The 20,330-nt window shown below is 34.6% G+C and overlaps 1 protein-coding gene across 1 annotated transcript in view; it reads left to right on the plus strand.

The window, feature by feature from the left end:
* The window catches only part of FSIP1 (fibrous sheath interacting protein 1), a 72,674-nt gene extending 55,893 nt beyond the window's left edge, over positions 1-16,781 (plus strand). The window contains 2 exon segments of the mRNA XM_042814602.1: positions 13,278-13,824; positions 16,640-16,781. Coding sequence (XP_042670536.1) covers positions 13,278-13,824; positions 16,640-16,662 — 570 coding nt within the window. The 3' untranslated portion in view covers positions 16,663-16,781.
* Positions 16,782-20,330: the final 3,549 nt, after the last annotated feature.

A 20,330-nucleotide genomic window follows, 5' to 3' on the forward strand; every position in this document is an offset into this window, starting at 1 on the left:
AGAAAAGCCAGGAATAAAAATGGAGTGACATAGTTTATCCTCTTATCAGTGCGCTATCTTTGGTCTTTATTTCATGCATGATGGAACCTGTAGATAGAACTTACTGTTGTAAAGAGCTTCAGAATAGCTGCTTGTTATTTAAAATTTACTTTTGAGCTAGGACAAGAGATGGAGTGAAATGGATCATTAATTTACTGATTCTTAAAGTGTTTGTATTGTAGCAGCTGTTGGCACATTTTACTAATTTTTTTCTAACTTTAGGCAGGCTTGGTTTTATATATAATATATCCATAACCAGATGTAAACTCCCAGAGACCATATGCCTGTGTTTGCTCAGGCAGTAAAGTACTTGGTCCAAAGGACAGTCCAAAAGCCAGGAGATTCTCTTCTGGTAGAACTCTCAGTCAGTAAGGGCTCATCTGAAGTTGAGAGACCTCATTTGAGAAGCTGCTGTTTCAGTTCTTCTCATTATGTTTGTTTTATCAGTGCCATAGTTGATATCCACCACTCTTTTTTTTTTTTTTAATTTCCCAGAGTAATCTTTTAAACTTTTCTGCATGAATTTTTTTTCCTGTGTCATGAGAAAAATAAATCTTCCATGTTATATAAATGATTAGGATTCTTTGAGTATGGTTATTATTCCTGGATGTAGTTAAAAGATGGGTTTTTTCCATATGGTTCTTCTCCATTAACATATGGGTCTGTTTTGTGGTCTTGGGAGATACAGTGATCCAGATTTTCTCTGTGTGTCCCGGAGCCAAATTTTGGGATTTTAAAAAATTATTATTTAATTAACTACCTAATTCTGCAGAATAGGAATTTGCATCATGCACATCCACCTACTAATTTATTTGTAATATTGTATTATTTTGTTCTTTTTTTTTTTTGTGTGTGTGTGTGTGTGTGTGTGTGCAGCTTGTTCCTGTCTCTGTAAATAAACCAGTAAAGGATTAGAATTATTTCAGTGGGGTGCATGGTGGGTATATACGTACATACTTGCTCACATGCAGCCTCAGTCCACCCACATCTGTGCAGTGAGAAGCACTTAAACCACTTTTTTTCCTTTTTGACAAGATTCTGATATTTGAAATTCTACCAAGTAAGCCCAAGAACATCAGGGTGGTTCTCTCCCATCTTGGGCAAGTCAGTTAAAGTTAGTTTGAATGAATGCATGTTACTTCCTGGGCTTTCACTGTCTGCAGTTCACAGGAAGGATTATGTGGCTTAGAATAATATTCAGAGCAGCCAGTTTACTAAGCTGGGAACAGCCTACAGCTGGCTGATAGAAGTAAAAAGAAGAAAAAAATAAAATAAAATAAAATCAAATATCCCCCACAAGAAAAATATATATTAAAAAAAAAGCCCAAAAAACCAACAACTCAAGCAAACCTCAAACAACAAACAAAACTGTCTGGACTCTCAGATTTTCTGAAATTTAAGTTGTTGTGGTTTTTTTTTGTTGTTGTTTGTTTGTTTGTTTTCCTGTGGGCTCCAGGCAGATGCTTTTGTCTTTTTCAGATAAAAACCTAGAGAAATTTTGTAAAGCTGGACACAAGTAAAATGTTTTTTATTCCAAGCAAGAAAGATGACTCCTAATTTCTCCATTTCTCTTATGGTTCGAACTCCTGCCGAGCGACAAGAGAACCAAATACAGTTCTTTTAAGTCTACTGTTTGAAAATACATTTGTCATCTTCTAAGAAAAGCCATCCATCCTCAATGGGCTGTAGTAGTGCAGTACTGTACTGTTCATAGCTATCACTGAAATTGGGCTCTGTTATGTGATGAATGTCAATTTTGGGGGGAGCCAAAGAGGTAAAGCCTGAGAGAGTGCAAGATTTTGTAATTGAGTGCTTAGAACATCCAGCTCTAAGCGTGTAGTCTGAAGTGTCTCAACTAGCTTTCTCAAGAGTGAATTGAATATAAAATACAAAATTCCTATGTTATGTTCCTTTGCTTGTTATTCCTCCCCAACTCCATTTTAATTATATTTTTTTAGTATGAGGACTTAAAGCATATTGCTCCCACTAGGCAATGTGGCCTTGCCTCACACAAAACCAGTAGTAAGTGACTTATTTAAGGAGTGTACTTCCAACAGTGAAGGAAAACATACAGTGCATCTGGTGCATTAGAAGAACTCCAGTCTCAAAGGGTTTTTAGTACTGTATGGGGTTACACAAGTGAAGAGGCTCAATGAGACAAGAACAAGTTGGTTGTGACTCCTGCCATGCAAACCAGTGAGATCAACAAGAATGCATTCTTAGAATTCCGCTAAGGAATGGATTTCTGATGTTGCCAAAAAGAATAGAGTATCATTGTGTGGCTCATAATCATGATGAGTTTTTCCTAATTAAAACTCAGTTATTTTAGCATAATAGTATGCAGCTCATAAATTGTACATTCTGGGTAGTACAGACCTTATCAGTCTGCAGTGACTGTAGTAATACAGAGCACCATCATTCCAGATTGCATCTGTATCCAGTCTTAGTATTTTTATAGATTTTCACGCCTCTAGCAACAAGATGTTAAGCATTTGTGTTTATTTTTAATATTTTAATATTTTAAATATTTTCCTTAGTATAAAGAATCAGATGTACAGTACTTCTAGGATGCTGTTCTGACAGTATAATAAGGCTAGAAACTACTGCTATTAGAGGTGTAATTTTCCTAGGAGTATCTGTTCTTGTTGAAGCTTGTCGTATGAATTGTGTTTGAATCAGAATCTTAGTACATTTAACTGGAATTATTTGCACATCTAGACTGAATCTAGACTTGATCTGTTTCAAAACATATGATCTGCTCTTTTTGCAATGTGTTTCAACAGGAGCTCTATATCCAGAATAGTCTTATGAATAAATTCTCTTATTCATAAGCTTTCTGCTTAAGTACCTGGAAGATGCACACGAAACAGTTGATTGTCATTGCCTGCTTTTTCAGTAGCTGTGATTCCACATAACTGAGAGTAGCGTAGTGTCCTCTAAAACCAATAATGTCATCATTAATTCATCAGAAACACAGCTGTGAACTTTATCTTATGTTGTTTTTTTTTTGTTTTGGTTTGGTTTGGTTTTTTTTGCCAAACCAATTGGACAAAGAAAATTCCAGTGTGCAGTGAAGAAAGTTCCAAGCAATTGGGGTGCACAGGGCTTTGTGTTTAAGCCACTGACCTTGTAATGTGATCACACAAGCTTTTTGTAAATTAATCTTTTAGATCTTGTGAGTGACATGTGAACTTTGACTTCATGGGCAAAAGACAGATTGCAGCTCTAATGGAAGCACCTGTATCCCAAATGCATAATAAATTGATACAACTTTCTTTCTGAAAAACAGGAATCTTCTCGTATTTTCATGTCTTTTACCAAGAGAAATATTAGACATTTTCCCCTTTTTGTGTAGTGACGTACATTAATGAAGTCAGCAAAATTATTCTGACTTAAAATGATTATAAATGGAATAATTTAAGAGGTGCTGTAGCTATTCCTAGAGGAATTACATGTTTCAAATTGCAAAAACATTGACTTTCCTGGAAGCTACGAACAGCTGTACTATTTTAATTTTTGGTAATTTGTTTACTGTTTCTAGGGTTGTATTAATTTCCTTGGAAGTATAATTTCTTAGAAGCAGTGTTTACACAACTCTTTTGAATTACATCTATTTTCTCCATGAGCATGTTTTTCAGAAAATGGTTAAAAAATTCAAACAATAAAATAGTCTTGCATCATCTAGATAGTTTTCCAAATACCTTTCTTTTTACCATAAAAACCTTTAGATTATTACATGAACAATTTTTTTTTGCTGGTGCAGAAGTGTTGGTATGTCTGTGCTTAGAACATGCTCACGAATGCTGTTTGGTTTCCTGAGCACCTGTCACTTGGCAATGAGAAGTGCAGGGACCTGCCTGCTATAGTCGTGGCAAGTTGAATGCCATCCTTGCTTTCCTTTACAATAGTGTAGCTATCTCTTTTTTTTTTTTTTTTTTTTTTTTTACCACTCAGGAGTTTACCAGGAATGGTGAAGGAAAGGAAAAGGGAGGAAGGAAGGAAACATGCGTACTGCGTTGTCACATCATGTATCTTTGGGCACGTAGCTTCTGTAGTCAAATCAGACCTAATAGCTCTGTAAAGGCCTGGCTTCCTGTCTCTGCAGATACATGGATCTATGCTTCTCATTATAGGAACCAGGATAATGCAAGTAATAATAAGAGATTGCAACCTTCTAAATGCATGTACTTATCCAGATGTCTTTGTTCTGAGATGTGAGACAGGACCTGTAACTGAGAAAAAGAACAATAGGAAACACTTAAAGTGGTTTTTATTTCAAAGGCCTGGAGAATTTAAAACTGTTGTGAATTTAGTGGCAGAATTGACAGTGAAGTTTTCCTGCTCTCCCTCGAAAAAAAAAGGAAGAGGCTGGTTCTTCTACCCAGTCATACAATATTTGTGCTATTTCTAGTTGGGCAAGATCATAAAATTCAGGCAGATCAGTTACAATAGCACAGGAAATTCATCACTCCAGCAGGAATGTGGTCGTTGGTACAGTTACACATTTACTACATCTGTTGTAGAAGCTGGAGAAGATCCTGCTGTGGTTTTAGTAACAGTTAAAACTAGGGTTTACTTCAACCAGACCTATAGAAGCGTGATCTTTGTAGTTAGACAAAAAAATGAATAATACAATTTTTTTGCATTTCAGATTTTTTTTTAATAGCTGTCAAACATCGGGAATATTAATAGGTCAGTACTTGCTTTATGTTGGTTTTAGCTTTTTTATTGTTATGATATAAACATAAATTTTCTGACATTGTGTATTGAAATATTTCAAGGTTAAGCTCATAGTCTTGTACCTACTGGAAAGATTATCCCCAGTCAAGAACAGGTGCACACAGGCTTGAAGCACCAAATGCAATCTTTTCACTGGGGCAATATTGTTAATCACATTCTTCGTGAAAGTCTTTTGGCTTTCCCTCTTGAATGGAAATAGAAGAGCCAGATGCAGGGATCTCATTTTAAAATACTCTTCCATTCTTTAGGAAAGGAAAAGATTATTCATTATGCTCTTTCTTTAAGAATGTTTTTTCAGCACTGTGTAAAATATATGCACATATTGACAAACATAGCTGCAACCCAACATTTCCTATAGAAACTTTGCACGTGCTCTGTGGCGACAAACCCCACCAGACATAAAAAGTAAACCAAATTCTGTATTGATTCTTCTTTTACCAATCAGAAACAGAGACTGAGATGTGGCGAAATTATCCCTAGTCTTATACATTCATCTATATTCATGCAATGACTTTTCTCTAAAAAGCAGTGACAATTTGGCAGGCTTCTGGTAGGATGTTCCTCAGAAACAATGTCCCACAGGTATTCACGTTGCTAAGTGAAGGGGTCAGAAATGTTTTGTGAGCAGTCAGTGGGAACTCTATTGCCGAAAGGGAGGGGACTAAATAGTGAATTAGGATCCCATGTTTGCAATACTGTATGCACTTTTGTGCTTACCTTGTGGGATGAAGTACAACAAGGCAAGGAAAGCTATGCCAGAGTAAAAAATATGGTAAGAAAATCACATTTGTGAAAAAAACTGTTGTTTTTCTTTTTCCTTAGCTGGGTAGGTTCCTGTCTTACTTCATTAACAAACACTGCTGTATCTTGTTATTCCATATACAGCAGAGCTTTCTTCATGTATACTTCTACTAGTGGGTGAGAATAAGAGAATAATTCCATCTCCAAAATACAGATCACGGTTCAGGTTCACAGTATATCTTTGCATGCTGTATAGAAGAGGTCAGTATTTTGAGGTGCTGTGATACACAGGGCCAATTACAATAACATTCACTTTAGAGTTTCTCTGGAGAATATAATGACATATGAACTCCTAGAATACATAATTCATTTTTATGTTTGTTTTTAAGCTTTAGTGTATGATTGTTTTGGCTGAGTCTTCATGGCTTACTGCTCTTTGGGCCAGCCCTTCTGTGTTTAGTGTGACTAAACTGCACTTAATTACTTAAGTTATTTAGATGTTTGTGGCTTCCTTGTTTTCTTCATTGCTTTGAGGGATTTTATTACTTTTATTGGTACTTTTATTACGTTGCAATGAAATATTGTATGTTATGAAGGAACAGATCTCCATATTATTGTTTTTTTTCCTGTTTATATTTTTCTCCAATAAAATATAGACCGGTAAGTATTCTTAAGATCCCAAGTTGCAGAATTTTTAAATAGATATTGTAAGACACCATGGTACCATTATGCTGCATTGTGTCCATCTATTGGGGAAAAATAAACAGAGCCAACATGAGCGAGAAAGGAAAAACTATATATATGTTAACAGAAAACAGCTGCAACCACATCAAGACATTTTTGTCTGCTCTACTGGATTTGCTGCAAATTAAAGCCGCAATTCAATAACATGTAGGGAAGATAGTTCTGTGGAATGAAATGTGTTAAATGCTTAATAACAAACAATTAAAAACACAAAACAAGATGTTTAGGAAACTGTTTCTGAGGTTCTTTTTCTTTACTTGAGGCTACTAAATGAAAGTCAGACCAGTTGGTAGTATGTGCCAGTTCAGGACTTTATACATGTTTTTACAAATGTAGTCAGTGTGCTCAAATTAAATTTGATTTCTAATCTAAGAATACTTGAAAGTATGTGGAGTCATGTGCTGTAAAAACAGGGAATTATCCATTGGTTGGGAAAGATTTTAGAAATGAGAGAAAATACAGTGCAGTGACTCATATGCAGCACAATGCTCAGCTTTTTTTTATTATTTTTAAATGCAGTAAACTATATGAGCTAAGCATTGAACTAATCTGAAGTTAGGAGAACTCACTTCTTGCAAAACACCTGTTCAGTCTTGAAGTAGATTAATTTTTAATTTACATCACAGACTTTTATCACAGTTTAAAACCAATATTTTTTACAATATCACTTACTCAGAAGTCTTCATTCTTTAACTTTTTAGTTACTTTAGTTATGTTTACCTATGTTTGGTAAAGAATGGCTGATTATTATTGTTTAGTGACTAGGGTTTGTTGATTTTTCAGTGATGTGTGCCTTTTACTTGAAATCAATACATCTTTGCCTCTTTCATTTTACTCAGCAGACTTAGTTGCTTAGATAGTAATTCTTCCCAACCACTAATTGGACTCTTTTATAACTTGGACAGCAAAAATGTTTTTGTTTTACTATCTTTTATTTTTATTTTTAGTGTATTCCAGTTCATGTTTTAGGAGGATGACACTTTACTGGATTTAGTCGTAGTTTCACACTCAGGTATTTTAGGAAAAGATTAGTGAAATAGGAAAAATATATCTAATTTCATTAAAATACAGCTTAAAATAATGTTTGTTACTCTTTAGTTACTTTTGTCTTTAGTTATCATATCAAATATATTCAGAAGTTCCTTTGTTATTTATGAATGACTTGCTTTGTTGTGTAATATCTACAGTTTCTAAGTTAATTGGTACTAAAATATTTTATTTTGCTGCAACAATAGTTAAAAACTCAATGAGCTTTCTTTTATAACTCAAATTGGTCTTATGTTATAATAACTCCTAAAATGAAAGAAAAAGCCAATATGCTAATGGAGTCATATTTGATGTTTTAACGGTGTAGGTTTGAATCTGTTCTCCTCAATAATGTTTAGAGTCTAAACACTTCTTGAAAGTGGAGCTTCAGAATAACAGTCTTCTTCAAATGCATGCATGCAATTGTGAAAAATGTAGGTGTAATCTCTTAAAACTTAAAATATTTATTTTTAATTAATAAATAGATACCTAAAAGGAATCTTAGGAACTTTATACCTGTGTGACATTTCAGATTTTATTTTCTGAAGTTACCTCCTTAAAACTTTGGTGAGGATGTACAATTCAGATTTTGGTGCCCATGTGTGAGCAGCCATGTGTGTGTGCATACTGCTAGTATGCAAGCAGTTGGAAAGTGTTATGCAGTCTGTAGATCAAAAGCTACAGTGTAATGAAACTAAGCTTGAAAGCTACAGAAAATGAAGGGCAGTAAGTATATTATAGCTGCTCTAATAATTCAAAATAAAGCATTCTGGAATTTTCAAAATTGTGAAATCATTTTCAGATGTTACCAAGCAGAAATTCACAGTTAGTGAAGAGATTTTGACCCCTTTGTATCCTAGCATAACACCATGAAAACTCCATAGCTGTGAGTAATATCAGTTAGTGTCCATGTTATCACATGAAAAGAAAATTATAGTGAAAGTTACTTTAAATTTACCCCTGGCAGCCAGTTGCTTTCTATTTCTAAAGTCTAAAGGGTGTGGCATAGATGCTGAAGCAGTTTTTCACTATTTGCACATTTTAGCCACAAGCAATTGACTGGATATTATTAAGAAATGTAAAATAGAAAAACCTATTATACCTCTTTGTAATGACTAAAATATGCACGTTTAAATTGTTTTTGCCTGCAAGGACTTGTCAAAATTATCTGTACATTTATGCCCTATGGGCTATATGTTAAAAAAAGAAAAGAAATTAACTGCTGCAATTAGTATGTCTCTCCTCAGTTTCACTCACTTTCCTTGTTGTCTGCTGTGTCTGCTGACAGTCTAAAGAAATTTGTATAAATTGATGTCCGCTTTTAATATCTATTATGATTTCTCTATTAGAGAAAGGGGGAAAAGTCTTTTATTTTTTTGTCCATTTCCCATTTATTAATGAAATTCATATTCTCTTCTAAATCTTTGATGGTGTTTTTAGGCTTTGTTTGTTTGTTTGTTTTTCATGGAGTATTTATTTATATCCAAGCACCTGATGATGGTTATTATGTTGTGGTTATAGTGTCTCATGATGTTACAAGTTGAATTCACTTTTTAGTCAAGGATGTTAACAGGTGCCCACTAATCTCTTCTGTACTTTTTTTCCTTTTTTTTTTTTTTTTTCTTCTGGTGTTCCTTTCCCTCTTTTCTTTCCTCAGTACTTCAGTCCCATCTGCTTACTGACTTCCGTTAGCCGCAGTTACATAAGCTTTTTCTTCTGCCATTAAAAAGTAGAACATTGGAAAAAATAAAGAGACATGTAACAAAACAGAAGGAAAAATAGCAGATAGAGGAAAAGAGCGTGGAGTCTTTTGGTCAGGAAAAGAGCAGTTGCTTCAAAAGTGATTGCTGCAGTCTCATGTTTCCATAAACATATCAACAAATTAGAGCATCAAAGTGAATTGTTTCAAGCAAGTATCGGGAGAACTGTTGTTTAAGATACTTTCACATAAAGCAACAAAAAACAAACACCTGCCAGCTACCTAAGTCCTTAAATAGTCCTGCCTTTTTAGTGCTGCTTCGTGTACTGTGTGTCATTTTATGGTTGTATATCCTGAAGTTTGTTTTTCTCCTCATGGTAAAATCTGATGAGGCTTTTTAGTGTTAGTCTGTCTCTTACTGTGCAAATATGGAAAACAATCCTAAATCTTTGAACTTGCAATCCATAGTCACAGCAGGTCTGTCCACAGCTGCCTACAAGTTTGCATTCCTACCACATGCAGTAAGGCTTTCTCCACAGACCCATGTCACCAAGGAATTCAGTGAGGAACAAGAAATCTTCAGTTAGAGAGGTGCCGCAAATGTGTGAAAAAAATAGCCTCACATAAACAGTAAAGGTCATTAGCAGGCTCTTCAACTCCTGACTAGGAACTGCTTTTTTGGATCATTAACAATAAAAAGCCTAGGAAATGAATAGGACTCAGTGTCCTATTAAAAATTAGCCAGAACAATTAAGAGGTTTTCCAATTTCTAATGGGAACCAGGCCTAATAGCTCATTTTCCCTTGTTTCTGCATTCTGAATTACATTAATTTTATGTCCTTCTATTTTTAAAGGAATATCTTTAAGTATTTTTTCTATATAGGTGTTGTAAATTATTTACAGTAACGGCAGTGAAGGCTTGGGAGAAGTGGAATCTACTGTCTCCCAAAGTCTGCTTTACTGATCCAAAGTCTTGTGAATCTAAACTAATGAAGTGAGCTATGAAGGGATTACTTACTATGTGTACAAATGCATACTTTGCAGCCTCCTAATACAGTTGCAGTATTATGAGAACACATATATTAAGATGCTCATTTAGTTGCATAAGCACAGGCTTTTTTTTAGAGTGAGATGTCTCTCCTTAGGGACATACTTACTTCTTTGAACTTTTCTGATTTCAACAGCAGCCTTTCTGCTATCATTTCAATATAAATTTCTTGCTGTTGGTTTGTGTGTAAATTACTCGTGGCTATTTAAGAACTATTTTCTCTCCAGCTGCATGCTTTTCCTTAACCCTAAAATGATTTCGGCAGGAGAAGATTGCAAACAGTGAGCTTTTATTATATTTAATACACCTCACAAAAAATAAATTTAAATGCATTCTTTAAACATGCATTCTTGCAAACATGTCTTTTATAATGAACTGAAGTGAGGAAGAGACAAAGAAAGAACAAAAAACAAATAGTATTTTATACTGCTTTGCCTGCAAGCCTGCTGCTCAGGAGGAAGACTCCAACATGATTATGAATATTTTTCACTCTATGGCTGCTAAAGTCATTTCCCTTTCCATTGGCCTTAGGTACTAAATCTCCCCACCTAACTTTTAGGTAATAATCAAAGTAAACTCTGAACTAATTGGTGGTAGAAGCCAAATGATTTTCCTGAAAGGAAAAAGGAAAAAGAAATTTGTACAAGGAAAAGAAGATTACAGATAACTGAGCTGGGGGTAGTGGGGGAAAAAAAAATAAAAGAAAGGTAGAAGAAGACAATCTCTCTAATTGTGTTCATTCTATGCTTATTCTTTTTCACCAGATGCAGAGTTTATTTCTGCAGTGATTGAATTTCCTGGTCATTAACATAAAATTAACTCCAAATGGTCTTGGCCAAGAACTTTGAAATATGTTAGTATAGAACCACTCAAAAACATGTGGAAATCCATGTGGATTTCCAGATGTGAGAATATTCTATGATATAAATATAGATATGTTTACATAGCATAACATTCTGTTGTGTGATAATACCCTAGATGTAGCTGTGCTTCAGTAGTGCTTTATACTGTGGTTCTATACCTGAATGAATGCATCTGTTTTCACAGAAATTCCATTCCAACAATAACTGTTTTGTAAGCATACATTGTCTGCAAGTTAAAATACTCCCTCAAGAAATCTAAGAAATTCAACATGCTAGTAGATTAGGTTGACAGTGAAATATTTTAAAAATTACATATTTAACTTTTGATTTTTCACATGTTTTGATTTTTCCCTCTCTGATATATTTTTCATTAGTATTTTCTTCACTAGGATTAAAATTTAAAGCCTAATAGAAGAGTTTGAAGAGGTTTTTTTTTGTTTCTCTGATAAAGTGTTCACTGCTAAAGGTTGTGGTTTGATTTTAGTTATCAAAAGTATATTGACTGACATCAAGTTTAACTGAATCTCTGTATGGTTACTGATTTTATGTTCATTTATATAGAGCTAATTACATACAATGGTCTTTTGAGGCTTTTTTGTTATTATTGAAAGGCCCTTAATATCTCTGTTTCTTTAATACGGTACTCTTATGTTCTCTAAGTGAACTCAAAATGACGTTGTGAATGGAATTGCATTATATAGGAAAAGACTAATAGAAAAATAAGGTTGAACAAATCTATAAAACACATAAAGTATGTAAATGCAAAAACCAGTGCCTGAACTGTATAGTAATCGATATGTAGTACTCATTCTTAGATATCACTAATTGTGTATATTTTAATACATTATGGTGATTGAAAGTAACATGAAACGTCTTCCTGATGCATTTTCTCATAACGCTTTCTTTAACAAAGAAATAGTATTTTCTTCCAGACAGAAATCTCCCCTCATTCATGAACAAGTAGTTTTCACACATAATCCAGACATCATTGTGCTACTCAGGCTGTGATCTCATCTGGTTGTGATCAGAGTCATATCATGTATGTACATGAATAAGAGACTTCAGGATGAAAACTCAGCTAGAGATCTGATACTGATCTTTCCTCTGAAATGACAGCAGTTCCAGTTATGTGTAGTGATCATAAATGAATAAAGTTATTATTTGACATGGACGAGGACAGCTACAGGGAGATTATCAGACTATCAGCCGAGCCTATCTCTTGGACTTTGGGTAAAACCAAGCTTTTGTTTGTAGAGAGCATCTTTTCCATTTGATATTGCAAATTACAGGGGCTGCTCTGAAAATAATGCCTCCTATTTCATTATATTGGCCCATGATGTCAAAGGCAGATGGTGGTACGGCAGAAAAGGTTGAACCTTCCTCCCGATATTCCATTACATTTTGTTATTGTGTGACAGATGGCAGTAAAGGGGCAGTCTGATAAAATGGTGTCTGACAGGAAGTGTGTATAAAGCAAATACGTGGAATTGAATTCCTCCATGCAGAAAAAATTGCACCCATTGACATTTGCACAAATGCACAGATCAGCTAACAGTGGTGACTGTGTTGAAAGACATTATTTTGTAGCTGAGTATTTGCTCTAATAAGTAGTGTTACTATGCTCTTTGGATTAGTTGTATTTTCCATGGAAATAGCATTACTTTTGGAGCAATCTATGTGTTTATAATATTTTCATATAAATATATCATTGTATTTTGTATATCACATATTTTGTGGGCAGATGTATTATATGTGTAACTAGAATATGTTTTGACTTTTCATTATCAGCTTGAAATTGTCAGGTAGTATTTTTCTTCTCTATTACCAGGGTGTGTTAAAAATTTCAAAGGCTTGAACCTCTCATTGCAAAACTTGGTAAACAAAATGCCCTTCCCTGTTCTTCACCATACCAGTAATATCAGTCATAATCTTCAATATTGAGCTTTAAGAAATGTGCAGTATTGCCCATATAGTCTTTTAGCAATGACTTTTTTTTAGACTTTTAGCAATGTGTTGTTTTGCTTTCACAGATGCACGTGTGTGTCTGCATGTGTACATAACAAACCAAAATATATGAAAAATAAACCAGTGATATTTTGCAGAAGACTCTTGGCAAAATTAAGGGCCTCTTGCTGCCTTTTGGATATCAGCCTTCTTTCCTAAATTTCAACACCTAATCTATCTAGAACCTAGAGGAGATATTACATAAACTAAGCAGTTATGTAAATGTATATTTAAATTCAGTTTGAATTAAAAAAACATTGGTATAAACTTAAGACTTCTGCCAGTGCTTTTGTATCTCAAACTGTTTTATGGTACTGCTTTTCATTAATTGCATTTTAACAGAAGAAAGTTTTGGGGTTTTTTTTTTTTTCAGATTGAAGAGAAAACGGGCCTCTCTGAAGAGCAGCTTAAAACCCTTCTGGAAGAATGTATGCAGCTTCAGAGAACAATAAGCAACGTTTCCATGCCAAAGTCTCAGGAATCTCTTTCTTGTGGATTAAGTCCCCCTTGTTACACAAGTCAAGACTCCATTCTTCACTCCACATCTACTCTTTCCAAAATGTTAGTTGAAGGCCATATTGTAGGGATGTTAACAGCTCTGGAAAAGGCTGGACTTGAAGACAAAAGCTTATGTGTTAATGCTGAGAGTGAAATCCCTAGCTACTATATCGGCAAAGCATTGGCTGATAGTCACTTATCAAAGGATTCACTGGCCCAAACAGAGGAACCCGATGACCTAGAAGGTTTACAGAAGATGAGAGATAAGAGTATTACTGAAGGTTACTTTATGTCAAGAGCACTCAACACTGAAAGGCTGAAGAAACCTTCTTTCTTGGGTGAACCATTATACTGCATCAGCATGAACAATGAGCCATCCACAGAGCCTGACATTCTCAGCATACCACTGCAAACCAAAGGAGGTGAGACCCTTAACAATCTTTTAGAATAGGCTTTTGATTGTGATGAAAGAAACAAGCAGGTTCTCACCAAAGGTATGCACCAATATGCATTGGCTATTATGGTAGGGCCAAAAATAACAAATGCTAAATAACAGAATGTTTATCAAGATTCTTCCCCTCACAGTAACTGGCTGTGAGATTAGAACTGAAATACAGTAATGATGGTGATCAGTTCTCTCAGCTGGAAAATGGTATGCTTACACTTTTTATCTTCCTGGTAGTAGAAAATCATGTTCACTGTTCTGTGGAGAGAAATTATTCTCCCTGTTTTTAATAAAGTAAACACTGGAATATAGAAAAAAGCTTGACTTAGTTATATTAAAAATAACAAATTTATTTCAAATTTATGTATAGAAAATATCAGAAAGAGTAAATAATACATAATTTTTAAGCTACTTCTAATTCAGCAAAGAAAAATAGAGTTTTTCTAGCAAAGATTAAGTTCACCCTATCTGGTGAAAAAGATTTTGGATACATCTGTATCCTTTGTTGTATAAGATCACTTTTCTTTCCGGAAAACAAACTGTTTAAATAAGCCAGATTGAAAGTGAGTACATCTAGCATATCTTCCATTTCTTTCATAAAACTGTGACCGTATGAAGTTGCTTTTGATCTACGGTTTAATTGTATTTTAAATTAATAAATTGTCAGAATAGATCTTTATTGTACTGGTATCTTCAGAATTTGTGGAAAGTATTTTTCCCCTTCCCTTTCAGTGGAAGCTTAGGAGAGCATCTTGATACTTCTTAACTGTGTTATTACTAATTATTATCACAACAGTTTCTACAGTGAGGGGAATGATAGTATCTTTACAAAAAGTGATTCCACCTACCAGGAAATAAGAAAACTTGTTATTGCTGATTTTATGCTGCCAGGCTTACTTAGTTTCCAGACCCATCTGCTATAATTACCCAATATTTGTCTGTAATGATATTTAGGCTGTAGCTTCAACAGAAAGAAAATACAGAAAGCAATTATTTGGGATCGGTTAGTTTTCAGCTAACATTGCATTATTAACCTCACTCTTAATGCAGATGCGAGCATCTGAAAAGTGGAGATAGAAAAAGCTGGGCTGCCCTAGAGGGCAGACAGGTGGTGGTCATGAGAATCAAAGAGAAGCGCCTGTGCCAGGGGCAGCTTCATCTGATGCAGGAGTGAAGTGACTAGATACAGTCTTGTTTCTCAAGCAGTCAGCAGTGAGAAAAACTCATGCTTAACCTGCTGCTCTAACATGAATTGAAGTTCTTTTTCACTTAGTCTGAATAAAGGTAGTACAGTCAGAGACAAATCAGAGCCGTCCACTATCTTTTGTTCTTAAGATGTTTTAAGATGTTATGTATGTTAATTCAAGCAAAATGTCCTGCACTGTAGCCAGTGTATAGTGAAATGAGTAGGTAACTGCTTATGCTGTTGTTATAGACATAGTCAATATGAGATAATTTTATTGCACCAGAGGGAAAGGAGATTTCAGCAAAGCATGTGCTATTAGTAGTTTTCTGCATGAATATCTCGTTGTGAAAGTGTAAGAGTCTTTAAAGTGACTTTAAAAATACTTGAATCATAATCATATGCTGTGTCAGAGCAATGCAATAAGGTGTTTTAATTATCAATTTTTGTAGTGGCTGCATAACCTTCAACCATATAGATCTCACTCTGTGTGGTTAGTAAATATCCTTGGTAAATGGCCATTTTTCAACCTGTTCACAATTTCAGAATTCTCTCTGAATCTTTTCGTTTTCAATGAAAACTTAAAAATGAAACCAAGGAAAATTCCTTATAGATGTTGTTAACTCATCAGACATTGAGTGATTGTGTCTGAGTCTGATTTTTAAAAATGGTGTGAACAGGAGTAGTCTTTGGAGGAACAAAAGTGCATGCAAAATAAAACACACTCCATAGCTTTGTAATTGTTATTACATTACTGGTAAATATCTTGCAGTTATCTGTAAGTTTAAGTTTAAATTTTGTTCAGGTTTATTTTATTCAGTTAATATTTAGTCTAACTCTAAAATATATATCCAAAACTAACATTTAAATAGCATCCTATTCTTACTATTTTTTCTCAATGTACTGCTCATAAGGAAATGTACAGATTTAAAGAAAAAAAAAAAAAACAAAAAAAACACCATGAATTCTGCCTTTCCACAGAATTACGTTATTTGTTTTCGACAAGGGCAACACAGTTCCATCTTATACAGTTATTCATGGCCATAACAGAGAAGTTGTATGCTTATCAAGTCGGTGCAGTTGCCTAGTGTATTCCACAGATAAACCTTTTATTATTAGTTTAGTCAGGATTACATGTGCTAATTGTATTGAGAAATGGAGATCCCAACGGAGTCCAATTTAAAGCAAATTCATTTTCAGATGAAATTATGAAACATGTCAGGTTTGTTTTTAAGAAAGGTACATAGATACAGAGCTCTGTTCCAATAGTAGTTCTAAAAGATTTGTACCCGTATATGAATAATGTTCTGTAGGTGGTTGGATTGTCTGGCTTTCTGCACCTGGTTCATGATGTGTAAGCAAATAAAAATCGTATTTATGTAAAACTGATTTAACACAATTTGGTTTCACAGTCTCTGTAATAGTATAGTCTGTGATACAGGTTTACTGTAATACATCATATATACATCTTAAGGAAAACATAATTACTAACACTGTTAAGTATGCTTTTTTTTTGTAAGAAATTTTAAGTAGATCTTACTCACTGCTTCTTCCTGCTATGAATAATGTTGTGCTTTCAGCAACTCATGTGACACTTTCTTTTTTACAGATGATACGAAGATTGAAAGTTGAGGAGAAAGTGACCATTTGCTTCAGTACACAGCTTTTCTAAATATGTCATTAGACTTCCACCAGTAATATTTTCATTCATTTCAGACACTCCAGAGGGAATGAATTCTCACCGAAAACTTTTCCATGACATAATCAATTCTTAAGAGAAAATTATTATCATATATTGTTGCAGTTTGATTTCAAAGTATATAATCTTGCACTTCATTAAATTTCATGAGAGTATAATAAATAATTATACACGTGCATAATAGTTGTACATATGATTTTGTGTATCTATCTATCTGATAGATATGCAGGTAGGTGTAAAATATATAGAATAGTTTGTTGTTGTTTTCCTTCCACACGATGTACTGTTTGCATGAAGTCAGCTTGAACCTGGTCTCAGTGATCTCAGTACAGTTTACTGCCTGTGAGCCCTGCCTGAGTGAATGACCCAAGCACCCAGTGCCTATCTGCTGGATGTTGCATTGGCTGTAGGTAAGGACTTGAACTGCTCCTCTGCTGGATCAGGGTTGGGACCAGTCTGTTCAGCTGTGTTTGTGCAGTGGTCCTGCAGAGTTGAAACTATGTGGCAAACAGGCATATCCTCTTATTCAGAAAAGTAATGAAGTGGGGAAAGATGGCAGCCACTTTGGGAAGCTTGGTGTGACTAGAAGTGAAGGGATTTAAAGTGTGCCCGACAGTGACTAGAATGTGAAGCCTTGCAGCAATGGCTGGCTGGGGTGAGGGTGGTACAGCTCATTTGTGTATGAGATAATAATAACAACTCATTACAACATTTTGCTTGTCTACTCCTTAACTACTATTTCTCTTGTATTTAATACATACATATTGTGAACTGGTGGTTAGTTTCTCATGTTATGCTCTATTACGTTAGAATAAGAAGATATTAAAGGTTCTCTTTTAAAGGTATTTTTTTGGAGGAGGAGATATTTTAGCAAAAGTACTCCCATAGATTTTCCTGTTGATGAGGTCTCATCTGACAGAAAGGAAAAATTCTTCCTAAGTTACAATATTAGCCATTTAATATTCAGCAAGGACAGATTTATGAATACAACATAAAATATACAATGGCTGCCTTATAGCATATTGGAGTTAATCTAAATGTTTAAATCAATGCACATACTGGCCAAGATTTTAATCTCATTTGTGAAATTGCCAGTCTAAGTGGACTTGTGTTCCTATATCAGTGGTGATCATTCAGAATCTAACCTACTTTCTTTTAACTAGAAATGTAATTTACTTTGTGATTACCATGTACTATATGGTGTTCTACTTTCTAATGATTTTACTTGTGTTGCAGCAATAGCAACAAGCACATGGATAATGAGCATTCTGCACTGTCCTCTTGCTCTTTATGGAAGGATTGCTTTAAGCGGATCTCATAGAGCTTTGCAATTTTACTTAACTAACTGTATTTCTTATAGTTAAAAATTATAAACCTACCTATGCCAAAGTTTATTTTCTGTACCATAAATATAATCAAAACAATACCAGCAAACTTTTTTCAGTAGAGGATAGCAGGGCTGTCCTCTGGCTGTAAACTTATCACAGTCCAGTTATATTTTCGCATGGAGTTCATGTTTTATAGAATCCTCCTTAAAATAGTATTAAAAGGCTAGGATAATTTTTGAGGAAAACTAAGTTCTGTTTCAATTTTATATGTAGAATTCCTACAATATATGTTAAGAGAAATGATTTGTTTTTTCTTTTCTAGTGTATATTTTGTTGTCTTAAATCTCTCACTGTTACAAAAAAGCTTCTCCAAGCATCCTTGAGGAAGAGCATTGTCACTTCATTATCCTTGGAGCCATGAATACAGATTCTGTTCACATCTGACATTTCAGGGGTGAGCACATTATTCTGAATGATGTCTGATGCGTATATTCTGATAGGAAATCTGCAATTACACTTATTGATGGCGTAACAATTCCCTATTTACCTGTGCTTGGTTACCCTGGCATTGTATTGCATATGAGTTCTTTGGAAAGATGGTGTTTCATGCTTGATGTTAGAGGTGAAATATAAATTCCTTTTTTTTTCTTTCTAGTTTTATGTTAAACTATAGGATGTAAGTTCACTGATAAGAAGTATAATATAATAGAGATAAAATATAGCAATGAGATCATTGCTGAAACAGCACCAATATGAGTCAAAGCAAAGTTGAGCCCAGGAGAATTCATGGTTTTTGACCTGGTCCTTCAGACTTTTTGGCCTGTTTTATTCTGCGGAATAAGTTCTGTGTGCACAGATTTGTACTGTTTTATACTCTGTGTTATTTCCTACCGAGATTTTACAGCACAAGGTAAATAATTTTGTTCCAAAAAATGTAATACTTGTGGGAAAAAAAAACATGAAAGGATGGTTTTGGTTGCTTGTCTTGATTTGCTCAGTGGTATAGGGCCAAACTATTCTCCTATTGTCACTGAATCTCCTCAGGATTATGCATATGTATAGTGCTGGTGGTTTTGGTAGCCGGCACACTGTGTACTGTGATGTGTGTGTTTCAGTTTTGCACGGTTTGTGTTTTTAAATAACAAACTCCAAAGTGTTTTCTTCTGAAGAAGAAAAATAAGGGTGATTCATTTTTGTGACTTGTACACATATAATATATATATTAGAAATATCTATATCTGAGTGGGATGACTTAAAGAGCAATAGTTTTGATTTCACTATCAAGAAGTTCAGTGCAGGTGTGTGTAGTTAGGCAAATGCATAGCAGTTGAGGATCTTTTCTGTTTTCAAAGAGAAGTGACATGCTAAAATTCTAGATGGAAAGTGAATCACTGATAGGTGGAAAAGATTGAAAACAGTAAAGTTATGGTTAATATTCTTGTATATCCAGAATTCCAGTTTAATTTAAAGCAATTCTGTAAAGGGGTGAAAAAACTTGCAACTCCATCTTAAAGGGGAAAAAAAAAAAAAGAGATGAAGAAGCACCCCCGGAATTCTGCCAGATGCTTCTTTCCAAGGCAGAAGATGGCTGCTGCACACCTTTTGAGTCTTCAGAGTGTGCTCTCTCCTATCTTTGAGGCTGAATTTCCAGAACGGTAAGGGTTTTTCTATTTTATAAAGTAATACTCTTTCTCCCTTCTCTTTGTGTTTCTTCTTAGAAAGTCTTCTTTACCACAGCTTTAAACAAGATCCCCCCTCTATTGATTTTTTGGTGCAAAATCTGTTAGCCAGTTTACCTTTCCAACAGCTCTTCCTTGCGTGGTTGCCACAAAAGAGTTTTGCCTACCTTTGGGCATCGTGTTGTTTGATGGGTGCAGAAGACAAGGTGCTTTGGCAGCTGCCTGGGAACTTGTTAAATTATGAAAGTTCTTGAGACCTAGGAAAAGTAACAACATTTATTTTTTTCTTTTTCAAATTTTCAAAATTATTGCTTTCTTTATTTGTAGCTAGATTTAGAGGTCAGGAAAATGGTTTCCTTTATAAACAAAACAGAAACACTGGAATACTACTAAAGCCATAACCGACAGTTATCCAATTATACATTTCAGTTAGGGATTGGCTGCAATCCAGGTGCAGTATTAAGAATAAAAGGCTTCCTGCCATTTAAGTCTATGTGAAATACTTTCTGCTTGCAATTGAATCTGCAGTACCTTGTATGCTTTAAAAAAACCCTACAACAAACTGGGATGCTGTGAGTGTATATTAATTTGTAG

Source organism: Centrocercus urophasianus, unplaced genomic scaffold (assembly GCF_019232065.1).
Source record: "Centrocercus urophasianus isolate 14NV4802_14NV808 unplaced genomic scaffold, USGS_Curo_1.0 seq_14, whole genome shotgun sequence".
In the NCBI taxonomy this organism is placed as follows: Eukaryota; Metazoa; Chordata; class Aves; order Galliformes; family Phasianidae; genus Centrocercus; species Centrocercus urophasianus.